This window comes from Excalfactoria chinensis, chromosome 23 (assembly GCF_039878825.1).
Source record: "Excalfactoria chinensis isolate bCotChi1 chromosome 23, bCotChi1.hap2, whole genome shotgun sequence".
Classification (NCBI taxonomy): domain Eukaryota; kingdom Metazoa; phylum Chordata; class Aves; order Galliformes; family Phasianidae; genus Excalfactoria; species Excalfactoria chinensis.
The window spans coordinates 3,326,031-3,353,075 of record NC_092847.1 but is presented as its reverse complement, the minus strand read 5'-3'; the positions used below and the strand labels follow the sequence as shown (position 1 = coordinate 3,353,075).

Here is a 27,045-nt window from a genome sequence, read left to right as displayed (position 1 = left end):
ATTCCTGCAGGCAGAGCCCAGCCTGGGGGTGCGAGGGGGGAGCCGGGAAGGAGTAGCTAAAGCCAAATAGAAAGAAAGAAAGGCTGGGAGAAAAAGGGCGTTGCTTGGATGGGGCTCTCCTTTCCACTCCCCTTTCTCAGGTCCCCAGCACCAGTGCAAGGCGCCTGCTTCCCCCCTTCATCGCCGCCGCCGCCGCCGCCGCTGCTGCTGCTCTCTTGCAGAACTGGAATTGGCTGGGATTATTTAGCAAAAAGAAGAAGAAGGAGAAGAAGGAGAAGGGATCAGAGCAGCCGCCAGGGAGAGGGCGATAGAGTCCACTTTCTTCCAACTGCCCTGGGTCTCCTTCCCTCACTCTCTCCTCTTTAGCAACACCAAAAGCCCCACACTGAACCCAGAGCAGCTTTTTCCATCATTTCGGTTCCCTTCCCTCCTTCTGTCTCACACACGGCAAGAGGAGAGCCCCTTCCTTCTCTTGCCTTCCCTTTGCATGCTCAGCCTCTTGTTTCCTTTAAAGCACGAGAAATCCCCCTTCTTGCCCCCGCTCCTGCAGGCAGGCGGGGATTGCAATGGGAGCGTTGCAGATTGCTGGATTGTGCATGCTTGCCCTTCTGCTCCACTCTGGAATCACGCTGGCAAATAAAGCCAGTCAAGGTAAGAGAAATCTTCCCGTATCTGTTTGATGTGTGTGCAGGCAGCCGGACCTCCTGGTTGCATGTGGGCTTTACACGCAGCCTGGAGAAACGGGCAGCGGTAACAACTTAGTTGAGGTGATTTTAAGCGCTGCCTGCAGATATCCCACTGCTGCCTTTAATTGTTGTCTTGCTGTGAACTCTTGAATGATCTGCATTTAGGGTTTGGGTTTTTTTGTTGCATGCGTTTGGACTCTGTATCTCCGGGCAGGGGGTGCAGAGGCAGGAAATCAGAGCGCACCCATCACTGCGCTGCTCAAAGGAGTTTGGAAGCTCTCCTGTCTGGGGCTTCGTCTGTGTGCAGTGGGGTAATGCCATGTGGGCGAGTGTGATCCGGGGATGGGGAAGGAGCAGCAGGGCTGGAAGGTGGGAGCGCCGTGTCGGTGTGCCTTCCACCCACACTCACTGCACTCCAAGGGCTGTGATACCCCGAGCAGGGCAATGTGCTGCCGAGAGCTTCATGGATGGGAGCTGGAAAACCTTCCTGTGTTCCTGTCCCTGCGAATGAGGGGTGCATCCCATCGCTATCAACTTCAGGCTTCTCCCCTGCTTTAGCCAGACTTTCCCCTTCTCCCAGCACACACGTAGCTTTATGTATGGGCTATCTATATCTTAGGCTTTTCTATAGCACCTCTATATTTAGCATGGATTTTTCTCTGCGCACACCAGCACACACAGCCCTATGTGCGCGATCCCACCGGATCGAAGGGGCTTTTTTCCCCCTCGTTCACCACAGTCCTGTTAAGGTCTGTTGTTTGCACTGCGTTTTGTTTTGTTTGTCCCATCCACGCAGGATTTATCAAAGCCAGCTCTGGCTCCCGCTATTGTAGTAGCTGCATGTCTGTGCATAGGGTGAGATGAAATAGCGTGTGAATGAAATATGGGAGCGCAGCGTATAATTAAAGACCTCGTGCAGGCAATAGGAAGAGCCAAGCTGAGCCCTGTCACTGACGAAGTTAGGAGGAATTTCAAGGCTATTGTCTTATCTGCCTTCAGTGTTCTAAAACAATGGGAGACTTCTCGGTCTGGACAAGCACGGGGGGATTTTCCAGGGCAAAGGTTTGCTGAGAAGGCGTCCAGCTCCACGTAAAGCTTCACGTTTTAGGCTCAGAAAGGAATGCTTCGTTTCCCACCCACCCCCACCCCCCCTCCCCAAATTATCTTTCGTGTATGCATTGCTTTCCTTTCTTATCATAATATTTATTTATTAAGGCCTTTCGGTTTCCAGTTCCATTTAAGCCTGAGCCAGAATTGCATTAAAATAGCAAAGTAAAATTCCATCGTGCAGAGACTTGACAGATCCCTTCAGGGAAGGAGCCGGGTGGAGAGGGGGTGGAGAGAGGTGAGCTAAATCCTCACCGCCCGCTTCGCACCCGGGGCAGCGAAGGCTCCTCCATATCGAACCGGTCCCAGCTCTGGGCTGAGCTGAGCTGAGCAGGGCTGGAGGAACCCTTGGACCCCAGTGGGGCTCAGGAGGCAGCGGGAGGAGGCTGAGGGACACGTGGGCTCGGGGTGCTTGGGGATGTCCCCCAACTCCAATTGGCTTTCTCCGTGCTCCAAGGTTGAGCTTGAGCAGCAAGCCACGTGCCTAGGGTGTGCTGGGGGAGGATGGGTCTGAAAGCTGATGGTGCCCAAGGGTGCTGCTCATCACCATGATAGCTCACATGGTGCTTTCCCCATGCAGCTGTGTGGTATCACTCACACGTGCCTGTATCAGCTGTCCCACGCAGGGTGGGTTGGTTCTTCTGCAGGACGGTGCAGTGTGAGCAGGGCTCCTTCACAGCATCATGTTACCTGGTAAAGCTGGGAGGGAGGGGGCTTCACCTACAGGCACAAGGGCACATCCTTATCCTGTTGCCTCTCTGGCAGCATCCCATCAACGAAGACATCCCGCAGAGGCTGCAGCCTCTTCCACAGCTGTGGCACCTCCTGCACGAGGGGCTCAGTTCCCTTTGGCGGGGATGCACCTGCAGAGCCCACGCTGCTGGGGGTGTATAATTTTATAAGGAGCACAAAGTTTCCCAACGGCAGCATGGAGATGCTGTTGGATTCCCCTCCCATCTCCTCTGGACCTCCTCCCCCTTGGCCTCCGCTTTCCTCCCTCTGCTGCATTCACAGTGTGCGACTGTTGTGCCTGTCCCCTCCGCCCCTCTGAAATATGAAATGTAAAACTGTAAACATTTCAACATACAGCAGTTCAAAGGAGATCTTTGACTGAGGGCGTCTGACATGCCCGTACTTAGATTAAAAAGGGGAGGGGGGCGGGAAGGAGGGAAGAAGAGTTTTTTTGTAACTGCCAACGGGAGTATAAATATTCAGACACCTCCAGTCTTCCAGTGCAGAGATGTATGGCTGTCTCCGAGCGGCTCGGGAGTTTTATTTTCTTTCTTTTATTTTTATATAGATTTTTTCCTTTGCAGTCGGTCGCACTGGAGTAATCCATTTAGGAAAAAAGTATGCATGAATAACCTTAACCTTCACTTCCAGCATTATAAGTCCCCCGAGAGGCTTCGGGAGAAGCCTGGGATGGCAAATAAAGTTTGCTCTGTCTCTCGGCTGCGATTCGGAGAGGCTGCTTCCCACTGTGATTGTTGCTCCCCAAACACAAAACAAATGTGCTCCTGAAGGCGAGCCTTGCTCAGCCGATAAGCAGGAGAAGCAACAGGAGCAATCCCCAAAGGAGCCACCCAAGTGCAGGTGGATGGGAAGAGCAATTCAACCCCTCTCTGCAGCCCATGCCTGTGCTTTTTCCTCCCTTTCCGTGCTCCTCCAGCATCGTTGCCCCCATAGCACAGCACACACAACCCACAGTTGCATCTCCCATCCCCACCCCCATGTGTGTGCCGTGTGCCCATCCCATCCCCGAGCACCTGAGTTAGGATTCCCAGTTCAGATGATGCATCTTTGGCCAACGTGCCCACACTGCCCTCCCCATCCCACCAACAAATGATTAATAAAGTGCCCCGCGGTGTCTGAGGTGGTTATTAATACCCCGGTAAAAAAGAGCTACTGAAGTTGTAACTCTTTAATTTGGCATTAAGGCCGAGTGGAAACTCTGTGCCTCTGCCAACAGCTACACACGTGTCTCTATACAGACAGGCTGCCTATAGAAAAACAAAGAATCAAACCAATTTGAGAGGAAACGCTGAAGCGCTGAGAGAGGAGAGAAAAAGGTTTTGTTTGTTTCGGGGTTCCCGGTGGGTTTTTGCCACCTTAGCTCAGCTCCGTTGACTCGGTCTGTCTGCCTACAGATGAAAGCATCTTGACTATTATTATTTCTAATGAGGAAGCACGGGGAGAGCCCAGCATGGGCTATGAGGGCACATGGAGGCCATTGGTGTGGATGCCCTGGGGCACCCAGCGCCATTCCCTCTCTGAGCACTCCGTCCCCATGGGTGCAATGCGGTGCCGTCCCCTGGGAGCACTCGAAATGGCAGTGGCATTGCAACTGTCTGCCTTCTTTGGCTGCCTTTGAAATGGAGAATAAAGCTGCAGCTGGAGCGGAACGGGGCCCAACGGCAAGCACTGGAAAATCCCACCCACAACGGGATAAAAAACATCACGCCGGGTGCTGCCACCTCATCCAGGGCTGTGCCTTGGGCTGAGCCCCAGCGTTGTGCTGCTGACCACAAGAGCATGGTCTGGGGTTGGGGCGAGTGTGCACAATTAGTGCTCTCATTAGTGATACTTAGCCCCAAAAGTGTGGCTGCGTCCAGAGGTGGAGCTGGGTGCCCTTGGGTACATCTCTGGATGGGCTGTTGCATCTTTGTTGCAGTTCTGCCTTGTGCAAAACCCCTCAGTTTGGGGGATTTAGGGCACAGGGCTCCCACTGGAGCTGGAAAAAGGGCAGCTTGGATTGTTGAAGGGGCTGACCCCAAATCCCAGCCTGGGGCTGGCACCTGAGCTCCCAGATCTGGAGACATGGGGCAGACCCATGGCTGAAGAAACTTAGTTGTCCAAGAAACCTTGAGATGTGGTACTGAGTGCCATGGTTTACTGGGGTAATATTGCTGGTAGGTGGACAGTTGGACTAAGGGATCTCGGACATATTGTCCAACCTTGGAGATTCTGTAATTCTGTACTAACATGAGGGTTCAATGGTTTCAAACTAAAGGAGGGGAGCTTTGGGTTGATATGTGGAAAAGGTTTTTTATGGTAGTGGTGGTGCTCTACTGGAACAGGCTGCCCAGAGAGGTGTTGGATGTCCCCATCCATGGAGACGTCCGTGGTCAGACTGGGCAGGGAAGAGTTGAGTTGTGGGTGCCCTGTATCATGGCAGAGAAGTTGGACTGGGTGAAGCTGGAAAGGGTTGAGGATCCCTTTCAACTCAACAGTTCTACTATTCCATGAGCCCCAGTGAGGGCTTTGTGGCAGCGGATGGAGTTGGCACATTGGCATTGCTTGCTCTTGGATCTCCCATTGCTTGGAAATCGCATCCCTGCTGGAAGCACCTGCAGCAATGCCATGGGCATTGAAATCTCCTGCAGGAGAGCATGGGTGTCCTGACAGCAAAGCCGCTCCATGGGAAACTCTCCTTGCACTGACAAGGACATAAAAATAGGGTTTTCCAGAAGGCTTTTTTTTTGCTTGCTCACTTTTTTTCCTCCATCGTTTCTTAAAGATGCTCTTTCTTAGGAGCCAGGATTCCGGTGCTCTGAAGGCGGGATCCCTGCCAGCACAGGGATGGCTCCTGGAGCAGCCAGGAGGGTATTTATTCACGCTTCCCACACACACGCACTTTTTTATCCTTTCTTTCCCTCGTTTTCTAATCCTGTAACCTTTCAGAACGTCTCCAGCTTTGGAAAAATGACAGAGTGGCAAATGTGTCATGTTTTCTTTTGTCCTTGTGCTGCTGTGTAACCTTTCCAAAGTTAGAGGAGTTTTCAAGTTACAGAATGGAAAAAAAGAAGGCCATAAAAGAGAGGAAAAAAAACCCCAAACCCCCATCCATGTGTGAGAGGGAAAGGCACGGCATTGTTTGCAGCATCACAACACGCATTGTTCGTCGTGCTGACTTTGAGGGCAGAGAAGGGGGAAAATAGTTAGAAAGGATAACTCTAAAAAAGTGCGATTTCTGGCAAAACGCTGGGAAACTTTCAGCTCTGTGGTGTGCAGTGGATGCTTCGTGTTTGGGGAGAGAATGGCAACGGGAGGTTTTGCTCATCCTCTGTTGAGCAAAGTGGAAGCACGACCTCTGTATGCATGAGAGATGCTGGAGGAGCTGCACCCAGATCTGTGCCCCTGAAGCTCAGAGATCCGCCATGTTTTGAACCTCACCTGGTGCCACTTAAGGCCATTACCTGTTGTAATTTGATGAGCCCCACATAGGGCGGATCTGGGAGCTGCAGAGCACCAGCCCCTGTCCTGCCATCTGTACACCTTGATGTTGGTGAGTGTGAGTGGCTCCAGCTATAGGGACTGATGAGTTGGGCTTTGAACGCGATTCAGCGTTGGCTTTGGTTTCTATTGAGTCTATCAAATGGGCAATATTGGACCTCCCAAATGTGTCCCTTTGCTTTGAGAGCTGTGTGCACCAGGAGTGCTGAGGTGGGCAACTGGAGTGTACGTGGTGCCCAGTGGTGCATCCTGTGACAGCAATCACCATCCCACCTTGCCGTGGCTGGGAGGTGACAGCGGGGATGGATGCAGCGAGGCTCTCTTTGAGGTCAGCATTGGGTACAGTGTGGGGTCTTCACCCTGTGGTAGCCCCAAGGCTGTCAATGTAGGTTGCAGAGCGGGTGCATGTCCCCACACCACCCCACATCCCCACCGCCGTGGTGGGTCAGCCCCCAGCCCGTGATTAATGGCCCAAGGGAGGCGGTGGTGGCCGTGGGCCATGGCTAATGTCAAACAACAAATATGAATGCGTGCTGTAAATATTTATACAGTGCACAGGCACGTGCTGCCTCCCTGGTGCAAGGATGACTCACAGCTCCATGCAATAAAGCCCCATGGTGGCCGGACAGTGCTCAGCCCTTTGCTCCTGCAGCCACAGCCTCCATGCCAGCATTCCTCTGGGGCTGCTCAGACTTTTGGTGTCTGAGCATTGCTTCCATCAGCTGTATGAGATGATCACTGACTCCCAGGGCAGCTTTGGTGAGAGGGGGGTGCACAGCTATTGCTGTTCTGGAGCACACCCATCACAGGTTGCACTGGGGCTGGGTGCAGTGATAAGGAGTAAAGCAGCAGGATTCTTCCCTTCCTCTTCCCTGCTCTGTGTTGTGATACTTGAAAACTTGCATGGCTGCTGCAGCTCTGTCTACTCCTTGCTCCCATCACCTCCCCTCTCATTGCAGATGTGGATGAGTGTGTGGAGGGCACCGACAGCTGTCACATTGATGCCATCTGCCAGAACACACCCAAGTCCTATAAGTGCATCTGCAAGTCTGGCTACACCGGGGATGGGAAGCACTGTAAAGGTAAGGATGTGCTGCTGGAGCCCCTCCAATGAGCAGAGGAACTGGGCTGGAGAAAACTTCCTGAGTCAGGAGCTGAGATAGCAGCAGACATGCTGCCCTCAGGTAGTCCCAAATGATTCCTGGGCTTCTGAGAGGACTTTCCTCCAGGACAAACAGTCAGTGGAGCCCTGCTATGCACTGAGCCTTGAAGTGCCTCTGTGTGGAGCAGGTGAAGCCTTCCCATGCAATGCCCTTTGGGTGCAGAGCAGGGGAGCAGCCTTTGGCTGGGTTTGCCAGACATGCAGCAAGAGGGATGGCTGAACACAGAGCTAATTATTACTCAAGGGTGCAGGTGGGGCTCTGCTCCCTCGTGGGGCTCAGAGCAGCAGTGCAGGGATGCAGTGGGAGCTGGTGAGCAGCAACAGGGACCCCAGGGTGGCACGTGAGCTGGGGGACACAGCCATGCCGTGCTCCATGCAGCTCCTTGCCCTCCTTTCTCTGCAGACGTGGATGAGTGTGAGCGGGAGGACAACGCAGGCTGCGTCCACGAGTGTGTCAACATCCCTGGGAACTACCGCTGCACCTGTTACGATGGCTTCCGCCTGGCACACGACGGCCACAACTGCCTGGGTGAGTGCTGGGCTGGCTCAGGGATGGCTTTGTGGGAGGGTTTGATGTGCCAAGGTTTGCTGCTGGCTGAGGTTGTTGGACCTGGCAGCGTGAGGTCCTCAGCATCTTTGCTTTTGCCAAGAAACCAAGGTAATAGCAGCATGCAAAGAGCTCAAACCCCACAGGTTTGAGAGTGTGCAAGCACCAACAGCTGGCGTGTGAATGTGAAGCTAGCATGCAGATAAAGCAGGCACAGCCCTGTTTAGTCTCTCTGTCCTTGCAGGGGGCCAGGACCCCCATGCACTTTGCTTGGCTCTATGCCGCAAACCTCATCCTTGCACCTGCCACAGTCCCACTGATTTGCCTTGCCCTGAGGAGTGGCAGCTGAAGGCTTTCAGCCTCCCTTCCAGGCTGTTCTGTTGCTGGTGCTGAAAGCAGATAATCTGCAAGTTGCACTCTTCAGATGTGGTGTCTGGGAGAGCTGCTGACAGCGGAGGCACGGGAGATGTCTCGTGCAGCAGCAGCTCTCCAGGGGTGGGAATGGCATTGCTTCCCATTGCACAGTGGGGAAGCTGTGGGTGCTGGGACAAAACTGGATGGGGGTCATCCGTATATTGGGGTAAGGTGGGACTGGAGGCCTTCCCCACTGCTGGGTTTGGGGCTGACAGATGGAAGCGGCGCGTGCTGCTGTGCTGCCAGAGGCAGGACCAGCCTGCAGGGCTCTCCTGGGCGCTCGTGCTTGAGGTCAGCCCTGCACCTGCCAAAATAGATGAGTTAAGAGCAAATACGGCGGAGATGTGAGCGGGCGAAAGGACTGGGTAAATAATCCCGAGGCCAAGACAAACCCAGCATCTGCCTACAGAGAGCTGCTCATCCTTCCACTGCCCCGAGCTCCATCCGGCTGCAGCATGGAGCAGCCGCACTGCCCGCACCCCAACACCCGCTTCCTTCCGCAGCGCCCACGAGGGCACCCGGCCGCCCACCTCCCCCACCCCGGGCTGCAGTGCTATTTTCTAATTAGTGTCCGCAGTGGGGTCATTAATGAGCTCATCACTAGAGGGAGGAGGGGGAAGGGATTCCGGACACATACGCTTCGCATTAACTGCCATCACCAGGAACTTTGCAGCCTCCTCGGTGAAGAGGGAGATTTACACAGCTGGATGGAGCGCAGGCGGCCGGCCCTGCCTTCCCCTCCCTGGGGAGGATGAGCCCAAGGAGAAGAAAGGGAAGCTGGGCTCGGCGAGCCGCAGACGTCATGTGTTTACAGAGTGGGCTGGGAGGGGAGCAGCGGGCACAGGGCAGCCCCGGATCCCTGCAGCCCTTCACAGCTCATCCCAATGAAGCATCTCAGCCACACTGCTTTGCTTTCAGGACAGCACGACTTTACCCTTTGGAGACCTGGGGAGTTTTCCCCACCCTCATCCACCCTGACCATAGGCATGCTTTTCCCATCCACCCCCATCTGGCTGGAAGGCAGAAACAAAGCAGAGCGAGGGTCCTGTCCAGGCATTGCAATGCCCAAATGGAGAGGAGGACCCAGGAGCTCTGTGCTCTGTGCACAGAACAACCCTCAGGCATTGGGAGCTTCCCAGGGAGAGCTTCAGGAGAGGTCCAGCTCTTGCCAGGCACTGATGGGCCATTGCTGGGTTGGGGTGTGCTGAGCATCCCCTCCGTGGGCGACCTTTTGAACCAGGACAGGAATTCAAGCCCTCATCCTGACACGGGGCCTTCTGGCTTCTGCCTGCCTCCATTACATTTAATAAAATAGGTATTAGAGCAGCGGAGTCTCGTTTCAGCCCTTGGTTTGGAACAGCTGCCTCCTCATTTTTGTGCAGACCTTGACGGAGAAGTCGCAAGACTTTAAGCCCTTGTTATAAACAGGGGATTTGTGGAGAGTTACTGGCATCTGCAGGACATTGCTTGGCTGGGACAAGCCGTGGGGGGAGCTGGAAGCCCTCTGCCATTGCGTGGGATGTCCTGGTTTGTCCTCCAGTGGCCTCAGGCAGTGCCACCACTTGGTGACTGCTTGCAGCCAGGACTAAGCCCCGCTCTGAGCATCCCTGGGCTGCAGCAGCACAGTGCAGTGCTTGGGGTGTATTCATCCCAAAAGCAAGGAGTTTGGTCAGGCTGTGAGCCCCTGTGTGGGCTGTGAGCCCCTCCATGCTCTGTCCCTGTGCTGCTCTTGCAGTTTTTCCAGCATCTGCTGCTGGCAGGGCTCAGCTTTCGCCCAAGCACTGGGATGCTTGAGTCTGCAGAGGTTTTCTTTGGCTCAGGGCTCCCAGACAGGACAGGGACACAGCGATGTGGGGCTGTGGCACTGATCCTGCAGCACTCAGGCTGAGGGATTCATCTCTGCCTCCTTCCCAAGCTGGGATGCTGCAGGGGATTTGAGTCTATTTAGAAGTAATTGTCCCTGCTCTGGGCTAGGGTTCCCCATAATGAAGTCCAGGTGCTTCCCCACCAGCAGCAGACAGAGGGGCACAGCCTGCCCAGGGATCTGGGACAAGGAGAACCCCTTTCTCTGTGGGTTGGTATTCCCATCTGCAAAATGGAGCCACTGTGTTTTTTGCTCCCGGAGAAGCTGTGTGGCCTCTGAAATCCACCCCTGGATGTGCCTTGGCTTCATCCCCTGCAGCACTCAGCATCGCCCTTTCTTCTAGCTGGGGGACCAAGGATGCAAAGCAGAAGCTGTTTGCTGCACATTCCTGTCCCGCTCCGCTCAGTGCTGCAGAACCGCTCTCACCTCCATCTCCTTCCCTTTGCAGACCTGGATGAGTGCTCAGAGGGCAACGGTGGCTGCCAGCAGACCTGCGTCAACATGATGGGCAGCTATGAGTGCTTCTGCCGGGAGGGTTTCTTCCTCAGTGACAACCAGCACACGTGCATCCAGCGCCCCGAAGGTCAGTGCCTGCCTCCCTCTAAGGGTCTGACCCCACTTTGGGTCTGTAGGGTAAGCCCGGGTATGTCGCTCAGGTCTGGGCACAAGGAGCAGTGTCACTTTTTGCTTTGGTGGTGACCGTGGGGCGGTTGTTGCAGGAGTGCTTGGTGAGCTCCCATGCTCAGCCCTGCACTGTACATCTCTGGTGCTGCTTCCTGACCCCCCCCAGGCACTGGGAGCTTTGTGAATTTAAAAGCAAACTTGGCACGAGCGCACTGTGAGAGGACACTGCAGGGCTAATAAACATCCCCAAGCAAAACCCTTGCAGGCCCCTTAATCAAGCTCAATAATACCAAACGGAGGAGGCTAATCCCATGACCAGAGCCTTTTATTAAACAAAAGGTACCCGCAGCTCCCCGCGTTGCTCTGTGAGACGCATCCTTTCCTGCCAGGTCTTGCGCAGCACCGATCCTTCTGTCTCAATATCAGCTCTAAATTGCTGCCGTCTGGAGCGATCTCTTCGCCAAAATATGAGGAAATGAGAGAGGTTTCTTTTTTTGTTACTGGTTTTTGGGTTTTGTTTTTGTTTTGTTTTTTGCATCTCTGCTGATTTTTATCTCTGCCACTTGGCGAAGCTGCTGCTTGAGTTTTGCTTTCCTCCTTCCCAGCTGTGCCGATCCCTTGCTCTCCCCAGGGTATCTCGCCCAGGCTGGGATGGCTCAGTGGCATTTCTGTGTCCCCATCCCACATGTGTTCCTGGCAGGGATGAGGTTGGTGCCGCCGTGGGTGGCCCCGCTGCAGGCAGGGACACAGGTGCTGCCTTTTGGAGCCCATTTTTGTGCTGAGCATCTGCAGAGCATCATCAGCGTGGGGAGGGCCTTGTGGGCTCTGCACCCCAGGGTCAGCTTTGTGGATGATGCCTGTGTGCTCCCTTCACTTTGGGTTTCAGAGTGAAGAGAAGGGGTGAGAGGGTGGGAGCTGATCCCTGGGTTGTGAGCCCAGAACAGGAGTGCTTTGGGACTGGGTGTTACTCACTCTGACTTTACTCCTGTCTCGGGCACTGCCAGGGCTGAAGCGTTCAGCATTAAAGAGCTAAATCTCACTCTTAGGGCTGCTTCCTTCCTTCTGGGGTCCTTGCCAGCACTGCATCTCCCTTCTCCTTCCCTCTCTCCTTTCCCTCTGCTCTTTATTTTGTGCTCTCTTCCTTCCTTTATCTCCCTCCTCGTTGTGAGCAGATGCAGAGCAGTGAAACACTGCGGGCTGGGATCCCTGGCACAGAGAGCCATCGGTTTTGATAAGATCCAAAAGGAAACCTTCCCTTTGTAGCAAAAACCAGCTGCCTCAAACCCCCATCCCTGCACTCCCATCGTGCTGCTGGGCACAGAGGGTGGAGAGGAGCCGGTGAGCAAACCTTGGTGCTGGCGACCTTCTGGAGCTTTTCTTTGCTTCCTTCTCTCCTTTAGAAGGAATGAACTGCATGAACAAGAACCACGGCTGTGCCCACATCTGCCGAGAGACCCCCAAGGGGGGCATCGCCTGCGAGTGCCGCCCGGGCTTTGAGCTCACCAAGAACCAACGTGACTGCAAATGTAAGGAGTGCGTAAGGGATAGTGAGCCCAGTTTCTCTCTGCAGCTTTGTCCTGATGGCACAGACCCACCCCAGCCCTAATTCCACCACGAGCAGCCTGAACTGGCACTGTGGGTGCAGCACCCTCTATCCATGTCACACCAGCTTTGTTTTCCCACGAGGAAGATGAGCAGAGAAAATGTGATTGGCACAGTGCAGGAATCCTTTCCCCGGGGCACACGGTGCTCTCAGCCTGTGTGATCTCCTGCCAGCATCTTGCTGGCACTGCCAGGCTATTAAATATATATTTCTGTCTTTATGCAATTGTTTTTATTTTGCTCCTTGCTCGCCGTCTGGCAGCAAACAGGTAAAACTGCTGATGAGACACAGTTTTAATCCTATGGGGCTGGTTTTCCTCCAAGTTGAAGGCAAAGCACGCCCTGGGAGGGCTGGCAGGGGTGCACCTGAGTCATCCTGGAGCCCATGGAGGTCTCATTGTGCCCTCGTCACCACCCTGGTGCTCATTGGGTCCCCTTCCACCAGGTTTACTGGTGGCACTTAGCAAATGTGCCCAAAAAGCCCACCCACATAACCACACAGGAGTTTGCATCTGCCAAGATCCTGTTGGGAAAACCAAAGGCTTTTTGAAATCATCTAAGAAGGAGGAACACGTCTTAGGACCTGGCTGAGGTTCCTCGGTGCCACCCAGCTTGGGAGGAGGGGGGACACAGGGAGGAGAGGGGTTGTGGGTTGTATCCCCCATGGTGACCCCTGTGCTTTGTCCCTCTCAGTGACCTGCAACTACGGGAACGGTGGCTGCCAGCACACGTGTGATGACACGGACCAGGGCCCCAAGTGTGGCTGCCACGTCAAGTTCTTGCTGCACTCTGATGGCGTCACCTGCATAGGTAGGTGGAGAGACCCCACAAGGGATCTGGGGGATCTGTGCTGGGGCTCAGGGCTGCTCGCTCTGTCCTTGAATGATGTGCCTTTGTGTGAAGGAGTTCTTTGGGGATGCTGGTGCAGCTCGATGTGGGATGCTGCGAGCATCCATAGGCTTGGTGCCATGTCACCATCCATAGAGCAAAGTGATGCATCGAGAGTGCCTGTCTTTTGGGATGCTCTGGGTGGATGGGGTCCCCACCTGCCTTCGTGCTGCAGGAGGGAAAGGGACACTGATGGCCCTCACAGCAGCGATTGTCACCATCCCCGTGGTGATGTCCCCACCACCTCCATCCAACAGCAGCTGGGAGGGAGCTGGAGGGGATTGATTTGGGTGCCCCATTGATAGGATGTGCCCCATCCTAAATTGACATCCTGGGGTCTCAGCTCAGAAACAACTGTTGTGTAGAAGAAAAAACAATAACCAGCAACCTCGAGAGCCCAACCAACCCCAAAACTGTCCTTTTCCTGTATGTGTTCTCAAACTGGGAAACATCAAATAGAGATAGAAGTTTTACTGGTTTCAGATGCTTGCGCTGCCTGACAGCTGATTTGATTTAAGCAAATGTTACGTTTGGGGAGTGAAGTCCACAAATTGCTCCAGACATTTCAGTTCTTATTGCAAAATAATTGGGAGAAAAAAGAAAAGGGGGGAGTTTGAGAGCGACTGGAGGCAGCAGCCAGCTTTGGGCTGCTCTGTGCTCCCCAAGCATGTTTGATGGAGGGTCTCAGTGTGGAGCCCCATGTGCTGCAGGTAAGAGAGGGGCATCTCTGTGCTTCAGCAATCCCACCTCCTCCTGAGAGCCTTGACCAAAAACGTGCCCTTTCCGCCCCAATCTGTGTACAGCATCTCTCAGGGTGGCACTTCCTATGAGTTCTGTTGTATCCTTGCAGGCTCTTCTCCCCACTCCCATCTTCCTGAGGGAGATGAAGCACTGACTGCAGGTTTTTGGGGGCAGCTCTGCCCCCCCTGACCCTGTGCCTCCATTCACATGGTTCTGCAGGGGCAGCCCCATGCTGTACCATAACACCTGGGGAGTGAAGGGGGGGGGGAGGTCCCAAGCCCCCCAGCCTCAATGGGAACGTTGCAAGGTTGTGTTCCAGGGGCAGATTTATGGCCGGGGTGGGGGCTGAGGTACCTGCTCGGATATTTATAACTGCCCACGTTTGTTTTATGGCCAGGGCTCAGCAAACAGCCCCGCTCCCCCCCACGACCCCAGTACTCCCACCGCCACCCCCCTCCCTTCTCTCCTTCTCCATTTCCTCTGAAATATTTCATCATTTCAAGGGGAATAAAGTTTCCAGCGTGGGGGAACGCAAACTCTCCCCGGGCTGCGGGCTTTGAAATTGTACGCGGTGCTTTTGATGGGTTGCCGGGGCCGTCCCCTGGTCCAGGTTCCCTTCAGATCACACCACGCGGCAGGAAGCGCGAGCAGCCCCTCGGAGTGACGGTTTCATGAGGCCACGGCCGGTGTTTTTCATTTTTCCGCTTTTTATTGCCGCTTTTAAAAACGAGGATAATGAAGAACATGCCTGGGAGCAGAGCGGGGCCAGCCCTAATGGCTCCCAACGCGTCTGCAGTGTCGGGGCGGGGGGGGGAGGGATGGGGATGGGAGCTGCGGGGGGAGGCTGCTGACCTCGGATATTTATGTTGATGCTCTAAAAGCGGCCTTTAAAATATAACAAATGCGCAACAAATCGCCCTCCGGATTACAGCCTGGGTCGGGTCGGCCCCGGGGTGCGGTGCCCACAGGGAGGTGCAGCTTTGGCTGTTGTGATTTTCAGCTTTCGGGGAGATTTTGTGGGGTGAAACTGATGCTGGAGGTGCATCTCCCATCCTTTTGGTGTCTGGGGGCGCAGAGCCTGGAGCAGGAGCCGCGGATGGGCAGGAAATGTGATTAAGTGGAGAAGGAAACAAATCCGGCTCCAGTTTTATGGCAGATTTCCTGAGCTGTGTTTGGGGCGATTTGTGCCCGGCTGGGTTGCGGTGCGGTGCCAGGGAGAGGATCAGAGCTGGGAAAAGCAAAGCTCGTGGGGCAGGAGGGCTTTTTGGGGAGGGGGGGACGCAGGGCTCAGGCACACGAGGTGGGTGGCCAAGGGTTCACTGTGCTGCTCTGATGGTGAAGGAGGAACGTCCCCTCTTGGTGCTGCAGAGCCTTGGGGTCCCGTTTCTTGCTGGCAAACCGCTGCCCTTGGGTTGGGTACCCATGGGGCAGGCTGGGCTTTCTCCTCCTTTTTCCCTTTTCTCCTCCCTCCCCCTGCACGGACCCGGCGTTGTGTCTCACCCAACAGGGATGCAGTCATCCCCAAATGGCTTCGCATGCCCCAAGCGTCCCCATCCCCACATGCTTTGCTCCAGCCCAGCTGCAGGGCTCCATCCCTGCACAGGAGGCACCGGGCTGCTTCATCCCCCCCACAACACCCAGCATAAGGCAGGACAGCTCTCAGCTCCGTGCCATGGCTCCCCAGGACGTTCCCCAGATGGTCCTTTGGATGCAGCCTGAGCTGACTGAGGTTGGGCCCAGTCCCTCCTCGCTGCCCCTACCCCAGTGAGCGCTCGTTTTTGCCCTGCTGACAGCAAGGCACCGTTCCTTGGGACTAACGGGCTCTGCACTAATGCTCTTTGTTGCTCGCTTTCTTCCGCGCCTGCCCTGCTGCTTGAGCAAAGCTCCGAACCGGTGGGGATGGCAGAGTCTGGGGGTGATGCAGACAGGGTGATGGACAGCAGGACCCAGACCTTGGGTTTGGATCCTTCTGGGAGGTGGGGGACCATTTCCACCAAGCTCGAGAGGCAGCAGAGTGGAAATGGTTGTGGTGTGACACCAAGCGAGCTTCCTTGCTGGACACTGTTTCTAAATCACTTTTTTATAATGTCAAACAGGGGAGAGACACTTCCAGCAACACGTTATCCTTGAGACGTTTTCTAATGGTAAATATGTTTGTTCTCTCTTTCTCTGTGAAGGGGTCTCGCCTCGAGGTGCTCACTGGGGGGGTGAGCTTTGGACTAACTGCATGCCCGCTTTGCACAGCTGCGCTGCTAGCACTAACCGGCACCGCTGCTGCTTGCACGCTGCGCCAGCAAACCTTGGGCTGCAACCAGCTCTGCTTTTGGGGATGCACAGAGCAGCAAACCCCTCCCTGGCTGTGCTTGCATGATGCTGGGCACTCGCCTTGCTTGGGTCGGGGGTGATGGTTTCCTTGTGCCCATCGCTGCAGCTGTGTCTGAGGTGGCAGCGTTGGGTGGGAGCAGTGCTTCAGAACCACCCCAATGCTCTGCTCCATCCTGCTGGGATCAGAGCCATTGCTTGCAGTGCAGCAGTTACAAGAGGTGTTTGCAAGAGTTGTGCTGCAAGACCAGGGCACCAGGCATCGCTCAGACTGTGCAGAGCTTTGTCCCCTCCTCTCTTCCCTTCCCCATCAAGTGACTGCTGGCAGCACCTGCAGTGACCTCTCCTCCTCCTAGGAGCCCCCCCCCCCCTCCTAGGCAGCACCAGGGGACCTTCAGTTCTGTGCTGAGCACACCGGGCTCTGTTCAGCCCATGGTTCTCCCCAGAAGGCTGTGGGGCTGATGTTCCTTTGCTGCCTCCCAGGATGTAGAGACAAACCCAGAGCAGTGTGGGCAGTGGGAGCACAGGGGGGCACAAATGGGGCGCGTTTGGACCCGGTGGCAGTCGGTGACAATGGAGGGCTCTGCAGGGGCATTGTTGTGGCACAGTGAGGTTAGGATGGAGCGTGTGTGTGTGTGTGTGTGTGCTGGGGAGAAGGGAGCTGTGTTCCTGTTGCCCCTGAAGTGGGGTTCAATCTGAGCAGTGACACCATTAACCTGCTCCTCTGGGCTCCCCCTGACCGAGCTGCTGCAACAGAGCTGAGTTAAATTCTTAATGCAGGCTCCATGAATTCCCCTTCCCTTTGGTGCAGCGTTGTCTGCCCTGTGCTCTGTGCTGGTCTGGGGCTGCAGGGTTCATATCTGCAGAAATCCATCCCTCGCCGTTACGTTTTGTAATTGTGCTGGCTATTAATTGCATGAAATGGTCCCTTTGTTCTCCTATTACGGGACATCATAAAAATAGCAGCAGCAAGACGAGCACAGAACGATCCCAGCTCCGTCGCCCTGCAGCAAATGGTTGCACGGTTCCGTCATTGGGCCCCATGCAAAGAGCAGCAGAACCTGGGATTTGCTCTTTCCAAGGAATTTCTTCAAGGCATGTTCATGTCGGGTTCCTTGAAGCCTCATTTACCCCTTGCCCGGCCCTCCGAAGGGAAAGGCTTTATTACCCTCTGTGAACAACTTCATGCACTTCAAACCATTGTTCTGGCGGTTAGGGCCCAAATTGAAGATTGATCTCACAGGGAAGCTGTCAAGCTGAAAACGCTTCGTTTCAATTAGTGCCCCTTCTGCTCTGAGCAGCAACAGCTGACTTTGATCATGCTGGAAGAATTAGCCTTTTTTTTAAGGGACTTTTTTTTTTCCACTGATGCTGCTGGCTTGTCTGTGTGTGTGTCTGTGTGTCTGAGTGTGTGTTCCAATTTGACAGTGTCTCCCAAATTAGCCTGGGCAGCCAGATGGGCCAACGTGCCCATTGGTGACACATGAGGACAGCCTGGCAGTGTGTGTGTGGGGCAAGGAGAGCACTGTGGGGCGGGTGGGTGCAACTGATGTGGGGTGAGGGCTGTGCACCCGAGTGCATCTTGCATACCTGAATGCTGACAGCGCCGTGTGTCCCCCACCGCCTGCAGCCCTGCTCTCATGGAGGCTCCTGAAGAGTCCAGAAGTGTTTTGTCCTTTGTTTTGTGGTGGCAAACCCCTCCTTCCACAGCACTGCTCCGTCCATCCCTGCATGGAGCTCCGTGTGCTGCCCTGGGACAGACAGGTGGGGCTGTCCCTGCTCCTGTGTCCCACCGCAGGGACAGAAACCACTTCTAAAGTGCAGGATGCTGGAAGGGCTGTACAGGGCAGCAGGAAACCTGGATGTCACGTGTGCTCACTTTTCACCTTTGGAACCCACCAGGTCCCCTCTCTGTGCTTGAGGGCCTGTGTTAACCAGGAGACTTTAAATCCCAGCGGTGTTTCAGTGGGGCAGGGATCGTGGCCCCCAGCTCCTCACTGCTGTTCTCCTTCCCTCTCCCTGCAGAGACCTGTGCTGTGAACAACGGGGGCTGTGACAGCAAGTGTCACGACGCGGCCACCGGTGTGCACTGCAGCTGCCCCATGGGCTTCATGCTACAGCCCGACAGGAAGACCTGCAAAGGTAGGAGTGCCCTCTGACCACCACTGGTGCCTGTAGGAAAGGCTCAGGTGTAGCCAATGAGATTTGCTCGGGTTTGTGTTTGCATCCACGGGTGGAGCTGGAGGGCCACCTCCATGTGTGCATCCTGTGCTGATGCAGCACACCCGGGCTAGGTTTGCAGAGCTTCCCAGCTGCCTCCTGAGACGGGACAATCCCCAGCTCTCTGCCTTCTTTTTTTTGGCATCAGAACACATCAGCACCGTGTGTGTCCATGCAGGGGATGCGGGGAGCACTGTGACCCAAGGGCATGACTGGGCAGTGCCTGCACTGCATCATTCATCAGCTTCAGCAACTTGACCCTGCTTGAAAGCAGAAGGCTCTGCAGCCTCCTGCCCACCTGCTGGCTGCTCCCAGGAGCCCCCTCCCCTCGTTATTTCCTCAGGGCTGCCCCTCTGATATAACAGTTTCCAGGAAAGAGCAATAACCCGCAGCCATATCCCCGTGTCTGGGGGTTTTATTGCCGCTGCGAGGCAGTTTTACAGCCGGTAACAAAGGGGTGGGGAGATGGGCAGACGGCCGCCTCTTCCTGCTGCCCTTCCATTTCACAGGTCCTTTCCAAGTAGTAAATTGTGCAGATAGCTGGAAAAGGGAAAATATATATATATATATAAAAGCAGAGCTGGGAGGGTTGGGGACGAGCAGCACAGCACGCGTGTCCCTGTCCTCCCCCTCCCCAGACATCGACGAGTGCCGGCTCAACAACGGCGGCTGCGACCACATCTGCAGGAACACGGTGGGCAGCTTCGAGTGCAGCTGCAAGAAGGGCTACAAACTGCTCATCAACGAGAGGAACTGCCAAGGTGAGGGCACTGCGGGGATGCGGCTGTCACTTCTCCTTGCCTTCTGTCCCCAGCTGAGCCCTCAGCCTGTACCACAAGGAGGAGAAACGTGCCAACACTCACCTCCCCACCTCACCTTTTTACCCCCCCCAGATATCGATGAGTGCTCCTTCGACCGGACCTGCGACCATCTCTGCATCAACACCCCTGGGAGTTTCCAGTGCCTCTGCAACAAGGGCTACACGCTCTATGGGCTCACCCATTGTGGAGGTAGGGCTGGCTGGGGGCTGGCAGTGGGGCCCCACTAGGTTTGGGTCTTGGGGAGCACTCAGGGCACCCAGAGAAATGGGGCAGCCCCATGGTTGTCCCCAAGGGCCGGGTGGCAATGTCCCATGTCCCCGCCATGCACCCCACACTGGGGCCGTGCAGGGAGAGCTCACAGCCAGACGTTGGTGTCTGCAACTTCAAACGCAGCTGCAGGAACAATTTGTGACTTGTCTGCAGGGAGAGAGGGAGAGAAATCCCCGCCGTTGTTGGCAGTGAGATGGGATGGGGTGGAAAGGGGAACATCAAAAGAGGTTGATTTAAGTTTCTCGAGGCGGGGGCGTGCAGTGCCCTGGGATGCAGATGAAACACACCATGCAGGGGGGTGCAGGAGTGTGTTGTGGCAGTGGGGGGGTGACCTTACTCGTGCCACACGTGCCCCATTGCTCCCGGAGCAGCATGCTCCAACCCAGCCCCCCCTGGGATGCAAGAACCCTGCTGGCGTGTGTGTTTTGTGCCATTTATCTGTCCAAAATCACATCCCCGAGATGGTTCAGCATTGAAGCCGGGGGTCCCGCTGCCCCCCACCTCACCCTCTGTTCCCATAGATGTTGATGAATGCAGCATCAACCGCGGGGGCTGCAAATTTGGCTGCATCAACACACCTGGCAGCTATCAGTGTACCTGTCCTGCCGGCTGCAAGCTGCACTGGAACAAAAAGGACTGCATAGGTATGTCCAGTCCAGACCTGCTCCAGCACAACCCGGGGGTGCCATGGCACCAACCATCATCAGGGGATGCAGGGAGCAAAGTGGGGGTGGGTGAAGATGGGATGGGATGGATGTTGTCCTGCTCCCCCTGCCCTGGCACATCACATTGCATCTTTGGCCATGCCTAGGGCTGGCTGTGGGCTTTTGCACTGGAGATGCCCCTAAAGAAACAGTTTTCATGGCCATGGCCCCTTTCATTGGGGACAGATAGAGCCAAGGGCAGCTCTGACCCCCAGATTCAGAAATCCCAGCAGTCACAGCACAAGGGGGCAGGGAGCAGGTTAAGATGCTGCTCCAGTAGCCCTGTGCCACACTCTTCTCCCAGCTGGGTGGGTAAGGGGGTCCCACCGTCATCTCTGCTCTGTGCCAGCCACGGGTGTCCCCACTTGTCCCCACCAGCTGGTGCATGTCCCTCAGAGCTGGTGAAATGCCTGTCAGGTTCGGTGCCACCGCGGGCCACTCTCAGCTGCAACAAGACGGGCAAGAAGGACAGCTGCGCCCTCACCTGCGCCTCCAAGGCTCGTTTCCAGCCAGGTACGGGGGGGTCAGGAGGGTCTCCATCCCCTGCATGGTGCGAAGCAGGGGCAGAAGAGCTGCAGTGCCCTCAGGGTGCAAAGAAGTGTTGTTTTTGCTGGGGTGGGTTTGTGCAGCACAGGGTGAGTGCGGTGCTGGGTGCTGCACCCTGGGGTCTCTGCACAGCTGCTCCTGGGGGATGGGGTGTCTGCATTGGGGGCTCAGCAGCATACCAACACCTGCACCTCCTTCCCACAGAGTCTGACAGCAGCTACACGGTGAGCTGCGGGACGCCGGTGCTGCGGCAGGGCAGCCAGCACAGAGCAGCCAACAGCAGCCAGCAGTGCCTCGGTAAGGGGCTGTGGGCACCCATCCCCCGACCCCACACCATCCCCCACCCACGGGTTGAGCACCCACCTTTTCTTTTAGAGACTGTCGCTGCCCCAATCAAGCAGAAGGCTTCCTTCAAGATCAAGGACGCCAAGTGCCACCTGCACCCGCGGGCTAAGGGCAAGCAGGATGAGGCGGGGAAGGCTGGGGCGCAAGGTGAGCAGCAGTGGGGGGACGCTCATCCCACCCCACAGGGACGGGTGCCGATTGTCACCCTGCATGCAGGCGGTGCTGCACCCTGCTCCGACTGCCAGGTAGCCTTTGTCAACCTCAAGTGTGACTCGTCCAAGAAGGGGAAGGGCCGCCGGGCTCGAAACTCCTCCGGCAAGGAGGTGACGCGCATCACGCTGGAGTTCGAGGCGGAGATCAAGCCGGAGGAGACCACAGGTGGGCTGGGTTGGAATCCTGCGGTGTCCCCATGCAGCAAGGAGTGCTGGGATGGTCCTCATCCTGTGCTGGCTGAGCATCCAGCAGAGCCCACAGCAGCACTCTGCGTGATGGAGAGGATCCTGTCGGGTTTCTTCCTTCTCTTATCGCTGTTCTCTCTGTCTCCCCGCCACGTCCCCAGCCAGCTGCAACCTGCTCTGCCTGAGACAGAAGGTGGAGAAAAAGCTCAAATCGGCCATCAAAGCCCTGAAGAAATCCATCAACCAGGAGCGGTTCCTGCTGCGCTTCGCTGGGATGGAGTACGAGGTGGCCAGGAAGCTGAGCGTGGCCCCGGAGCGGCAGGAGAGCTGCGGGCCGGGCCAGCAACGCCTGGGCACCAAGTGTGGTAAGGGAGCAGTGCAGGGTGCTGGGATGGGAACCGATGTGTGCCCCCAAATCGGGGACAGCCCCCTGGCACGTCACTGACCTCCAGCCCTGGCTCTCAGTTAGCTGCTCGCAGGGAACCTATTACCACGGGCAGATGGAGCAGTGTGTCCCCTGCCCCTCTGGCACCTACCAGGAGAAGGAAGGGCAGCTCTCCTGTGACCTGTGTCCCCGCAGCGATGCGTTCGGCCCCGTGGGAGCCACCAACATCACCGGCTGCACAGGTAGGGGGGTGTGGAGGGGCTCGGGGTGGGGACATACACACACCAACCCCGATGCTCTGCTGTCAGTCCCCATCCAGAAGAGGCAAAAGCTCTGAGCGCCTCCGGGAATCGCCCGTGTGGCCGCAGGAACAGCATTTAGAAGGACCCCCACCCCCTTTGTTCAGCTGGAGGGGCAGGGAGCCGAGCACAGGGCACTCTGTGGGCTGCGTCCCAGCAATGGCTGTGCCCACAGGTCAGTGCCCCCCTGGGCAGCACTCCGCCGACGGCTTCAAGCCCTGCCAGCCGTGCCCACGTGGCTCCTACCAGCCCGAGGTGGGCCGGGCACTCTGCTTCCCCTGCGGCGGCGGGCTGACCACGCGGCACGAGGGAGCCGTCTCCTTCCAGGACTGTGACACCAAAGGTACGTGACACCAGCTGGCACAGGGCAGGAGGGACCCACTGGGGCTGTGCCGGTGGTGACGGAGCTGTTTGCTCTCTGTTCCCCCAGTCCAGTGCTCACCCGGGCATTACTACAACACCAGCGTCCACCGCTGCATCCGCTGCGCCGTGGGCACCTACCAGCCTGACTTCAGGCAGAACTACTGCATCGCCTGTCCCGGCAACACCACCACCGACTTTGATGGCTCCACCTCCGTGTCCCAGTGCAAAAGTAGGTGGGCAGTGGGTGTGATGTGGTGTGAGTGGGGCTCCTTCCCCAGACCCACCCCCAGGACCCTCAAAATAGCACATTCAGTCATTGCTGAGCTTCGGGTGGGTGGGTGTGCATGGAGTGGTGCTGCTAAAGAGCTCACCCATACCACGCTGTAAAGCTCTGCAGTCCCAGTACCTTTGATACCAGTTTCCAGTCCCTCTGTCCCTCTCCTGCCTTACAGATCGCCAGTGTGGAGGTGAGCTGGGCGAGTACACGGGTTACATTGAGTCCCCCAACTACCCGGGGAATTACCCTGCCAACGTGGAGTGCACGTGGAACATCAACCCACCGCCCAAGAGGAAGATCCTCATTGTGGTGCCAGAGATCTTCCTGCCCTCTGAGGATGAGTGCGGGGACGTCTTGGTGATGCGGAAAAACTGTAGGTAACAGAGCGTGGTGCGGTGCTCATGGGAGGAGCTGGGGAAGGACAGAGCAGAGCTGATGAATGCCAAGGGAGAACGGCAGGTCTCTGCATGGCAGTGGGGTGGGTTTATGCAATGGGAAGGTTGTTGGAGGGCTGTCAGCATCACGTTGCTGCTTTGCAGGGATGTGCATGGAATGAGGGCTGTTTGCAAGCTTTTCAGCAGTTCTTGGGGTTCAAAACCTTGGAAAGAAGGAATTGCTGCCATTCCAAGGAGGGAATGTCACTGTCCCTGCTATTAAACAGGGATGGGGGGGTCAGCCTCACTGCCCACAGACAAGCCCCATCCCTGGCATCCCCTTTAAGCCTTCCATCACTCAGTCCCTCGCTGTTCCCCCACAGCCTCCCCATCCTCCATCACCACCTACGAGACCTGCCAGACCTATGAGAGACCCATCGCCTTCACCGCCCGCTCTCGCAAACTCTGGATCAACTTCAAAACCAGCGAGGCCAACAGCGCCCGGGGCTTCCAGATCCCCTACGTCACCTATGATGGTAAGCATGGGGCGGCAGCATCCCAGCCTGGCACTGCCTGCTCTGCTCCCCAGGTTGCATCTCCCATGCATTGGGGATTGGGACTTTGGCTTTGGGGTGGCGTGCCCTGAGCTGCTTTCTTGCTTGGCTGTTGCAGAGGACTACGAGCAGCTGGTGGAGGACATCGTGCGGGATGGCAGGCTGTACGCCTCCGAAAACCACCAGGAGATCCTCAAGGTGAGCACTGCCCCCCATCACCTCCATTGATGGCACTGCTGGGGTGAGCACGGTGTATCGCTCGGGTTTGGAGCTGTGCTGGGGGCGTTGTGGGGCTGGTATCAGCTGTGCGCTGTGCCCAGGGTTGGGGCTGACGTCAGCTTTGCTTCCCCCCCAGGACAAGAAGCTGATCAAAGCGTTCTTCGACGTGCTGGCACACCCCCAGAACTACTTCAAGTACACGGAGAAGCACAAGGAGATGCTGCCCCGCTCCTTCATCAAGCTGCTCCGTTCCAAAGTCTCCAGCTTCCTGCGGCCCTACAAATAGCGCCCTGACACCCCGGGCCGCCCGGCCATCGAGGAAAGCCTCTCCTCCCTCACTTCTTATTTCAGTTTTCCTCCTTCCTCCTGCTCGGCTCCGGCAGGACCGCCGCCTCCCACCCCGCAGACAGCTCCGGGCTCACCCTGATCTCACCCAGCGATGCCATTCCTCTCTTCTGCAGCAGCTTCTCCACCCCGTCCATTTCCTTCCCACCTCTGTGCCAGCTCTGTTCCATCCCTCGATGCCATCCAGGCACCCACAGCCCTCACAGGGTTCATCTCCTGCCCCATCCCAGGGCAGCACCGGAGGTAACGGTGCATTTTGTGCAGCGCAAGGAGCTTGACTATCAGCACAGCTTTGCAGAGGAGCCCAGGGAGGGGGATAGAAAACAAAGCAAACCGTAATGCCTACTTCATTAAAAACAACCACGGTAAGGAAAAGAGAAAGGACAGAACGGGACGGCATGGTACTGGTGCCCATCCTGCTGGAGAGCCGTGCTGGCACCTGGCGCTGGAGGAAGGCACGGAGAGCAACGTTTGGCTGCATATGGGAGAGATGGAGCAAGCAAGGAGGATTCAGCTGGGCGCATTCTTCCCCCCCCCCTCCCCACGGACATCTGTGCCAAGGAAGCAGACTTCCTTACGAGCTCTGCCAAAGAGTAACTCGACAGAAAGCAAGCTTTGTGAAGAGCAGGAGTCAACGTTTGTGCACTAGGATATCCTCCTTTCTACCTTTTGTCATATGTATTAAGTGCAATCATTTGAGTCTTCTTTATATTATTTAGAGGGAAGTTTTTTTGGGGGGTTTTGTTGTTTTTTTTTCTACTAGAAACTACAATATTTATACCTGCCTGAGAAATGAGAATGTGTGTCACAAAAAGACCCAAAACAACAAACCCAGCCCATCCCTGGGTTGCTGGTGACCAATGCAATGGTGTTTTCTGGCCTCGGAACCTTTTCTGCTGCGTGTTTTCCCAGTAGCAACCCGCTCTGGTGGAAGGTTGTACTTCTCCTCTGTGGGAAAACGGGGCTTGGCCACAACGGGGTGAGTTTTTGCTGGGTTTCAAGGCACTTCTGTCCACTCGCAGTGGATCCATCACCTTTACTGGGGCTGGCCGTGATGCTGGGCAGGCTCGATGCTGTGCGTGGTCTCATCTCCAAGGATCGTGCTGCTCTGTCCCACTGCTCCCACCATGGCAGAGAACAACTATTTATTGCTCCACGCATCCCCTTGTTGGTCCAGGCAGAGCCCTGGGTCGGTCCAGGCTCCCTTCAAGCTGCGCTGCTCGCTCACCCCGACAACTTCTGGGCTCTGCCAGGAGCAGCGGGACGGGCTGCACTGCGCCAGTAAAGCAGAGCTGAGGTTTGTCCCCAAGACGTGTGGGCTTGGAAAAGGCTGCACTGATTCATCGCAGCTGTGGGCTTCTCCCTCCTGCCGCCCGACTGGAAGCAGCTGGGGGCTGCTGAGCTGTTTGTCGCTGGGTTTGGTGGCTGAGAGCAGCTGCTTTGATGCACAAAAGCCGTTGTAGGGATTCGGAGGGTTGTTTTTTTTCTTGTTGTTGTTGTGTTTTTAATGGCTCTGGGGCAGACACAGCAGAGCAATGACCGCCAAAAGGGGCTTTCGTATTGAGAAGAAAAAGAAAAAGGCAGCCCAGCAATGCGTGCTGTGGGGGCCCGGTGTGACGCAGAGCTTTCATTCTTTGCGATTGAATCTGGGAGCTGCTGCTGCTGCTCTGAGCCTGTGAGGGTGGATCCAGGAACCGTGGGGTGTCCCGAGTGTCATCCATCCCCAGCGGGGCACCTCTGCTCCCCCAGGGCAGCGCTGCGAGGCGAGCTGGGCTGCACGTCCTGCAAAGGGCTGAGAGCTGGTGGCACAAACCCCAGTTCCACCAACAAACCAACCCCCAGAAAAGCCCACGGGGCAGCAGAAAGAAGCAGCCCTTTCTGTACAGCAGCCCTTTCTGTACAGCAGCCCTTTCTTTACCCCCATCGGATGAGTCAGAAAAGGTGTGAAGGGCTGCAAACCACCTCCCTGGGGATGTATTGAATGTTTCAGGGAACATCAAACTAAAGGTTGTTGTGTGGGTTTTGTTTTCTTAGGGGGGTTCTTTTTTCCATGTTGGGATATTTATATCTGCCTTTTGCAGCAGGCCCTGACTGACCATCTCCAGCAAAGCAACTGATGAGGAAGGTGTAGCTCATGAAGTTATTTGCACTTGATTAAAGAAGAAAAAAAGTATCTGAACTTTGTCAAAGGAAATGTTTGCATTTTGTATTGTCTTTTTTTTTAATGATTAAATGGAATTTCTTGGTGTTGTGTTGATCTTTCAGAAGCTGGCTCTGCTGCTTGCTTTAAAAGGTCCCTAACAGCGGGATCCAGAGCTGTTCTCATTGTTCTGTTCCTCAGACCGAGCTCTTTCTGAGGGCACAGAGCTTTTCTTCTCGCTTAAATCCTACCCGCTTCCATTAAATCCTACCCGCTTCTATCCATAGGCTCTGCAGCCATCACACAATGCATTTATTTATATACGTTAATTGGATGCAACAGGTCTCATTTTTAGCTCAGAACGTTGAGTTGAACAGGAACTACTTCACACTCCTCTGCAGAGCGAAGCAGAGTCAATGAGGAACCCCTCGCTGAGCTGGAACACCCCACCTGTTACCCCCAGCACCCTCCAAATCCTCACCTACCCGGGTCATCCTTCTTGCCCTTTTTGAAGACTGGGGTGACATTGGCCATCCTCCAGTCTTAAATGTCTTGGGACATCTAAGTCTTCATGAGCTGCTGCTGTGCAGCCCCT

General features: G+C 55.9%; 1 protein-coding gene across 3 annotated transcripts; it reads left to right on the top strand.

Annotated features, from left to right (window-relative positions):
- The first annotated feature begins 205 nt into the window (after positions 1-205).
- SCUBE3 (signal peptide, CUB domain and EGF like domain containing 3) lies at positions 206-26,401 on the top strand. Of its 3 annotated transcripts, none has more exons than XM_072355933.1 (23): positions 206-651; positions 6,986-7,108; positions 7,592-7,717; positions 10,462-10,596; positions 12,038-12,163; positions 12,933-13,049; positions 15,965-16,012; positions 18,216-18,332; positions 19,049-19,171; positions 19,304-19,420; positions 20,023-20,145; positions 20,623-20,718; positions 20,956-21,048; positions 21,127-21,243; positions 21,313-21,474; positions 21,656-21,859; positions 21,960-22,121; positions 22,354-22,521; positions 22,609-22,770; positions 22,994-23,191; positions 23,576-23,728; positions 23,865-23,944; positions 24,102-26,401. In XM_072355933.1, the coding sequence occupies exons 1-23, from the start codon at positions 567-569 to the stop codon at positions 24,249-24,251; spliced, it is 2,985 nt and encodes a 994-aa protein (XP_072212034.1). In that variant the 5' UTR covers positions 206-566; the 3' UTR covers positions 24,252-26,401. The 3 variants fall into 3 exon arrangements, with proteins under 3 accessions (XP_072212034.1, XP_072212033.1, XP_072212035.1); XM_072355932.1 differs by having other exon boundaries at positions 20,584-20,718; XM_072355934.1 differs by lacking the exon at positions 15,965-16,012 and having other exon boundaries at positions 20,584-20,718.
- Positions 26,402-27,045: the final 644 nt, after the last annotated feature.

Bases quoted from the DNA above. Each gene is read 5' to 3' on its own strand.
- SCUBE3 (XM_072355932.1), top strand. From the start codon at position 567: ATGGGAGCGTTGCAGATTGCTGGATTGTGCATGCTTGCCCTTCTGCTC. The intron at 16,013-18,215 runs GTAAATATGTTT...CTCTCCCTGCAG, and splicing joins CCTTGAGACGTTTTCTAATG to AGACCTGTGCTGTGAACAAC. The intron at 22,122-22,353 runs GTAGGGGGGTGT...CTGTGCCCACAG, and splicing joins CAACATCACCGGCTGCACAG to GTCAGTGCCCCCCTGGGCAG.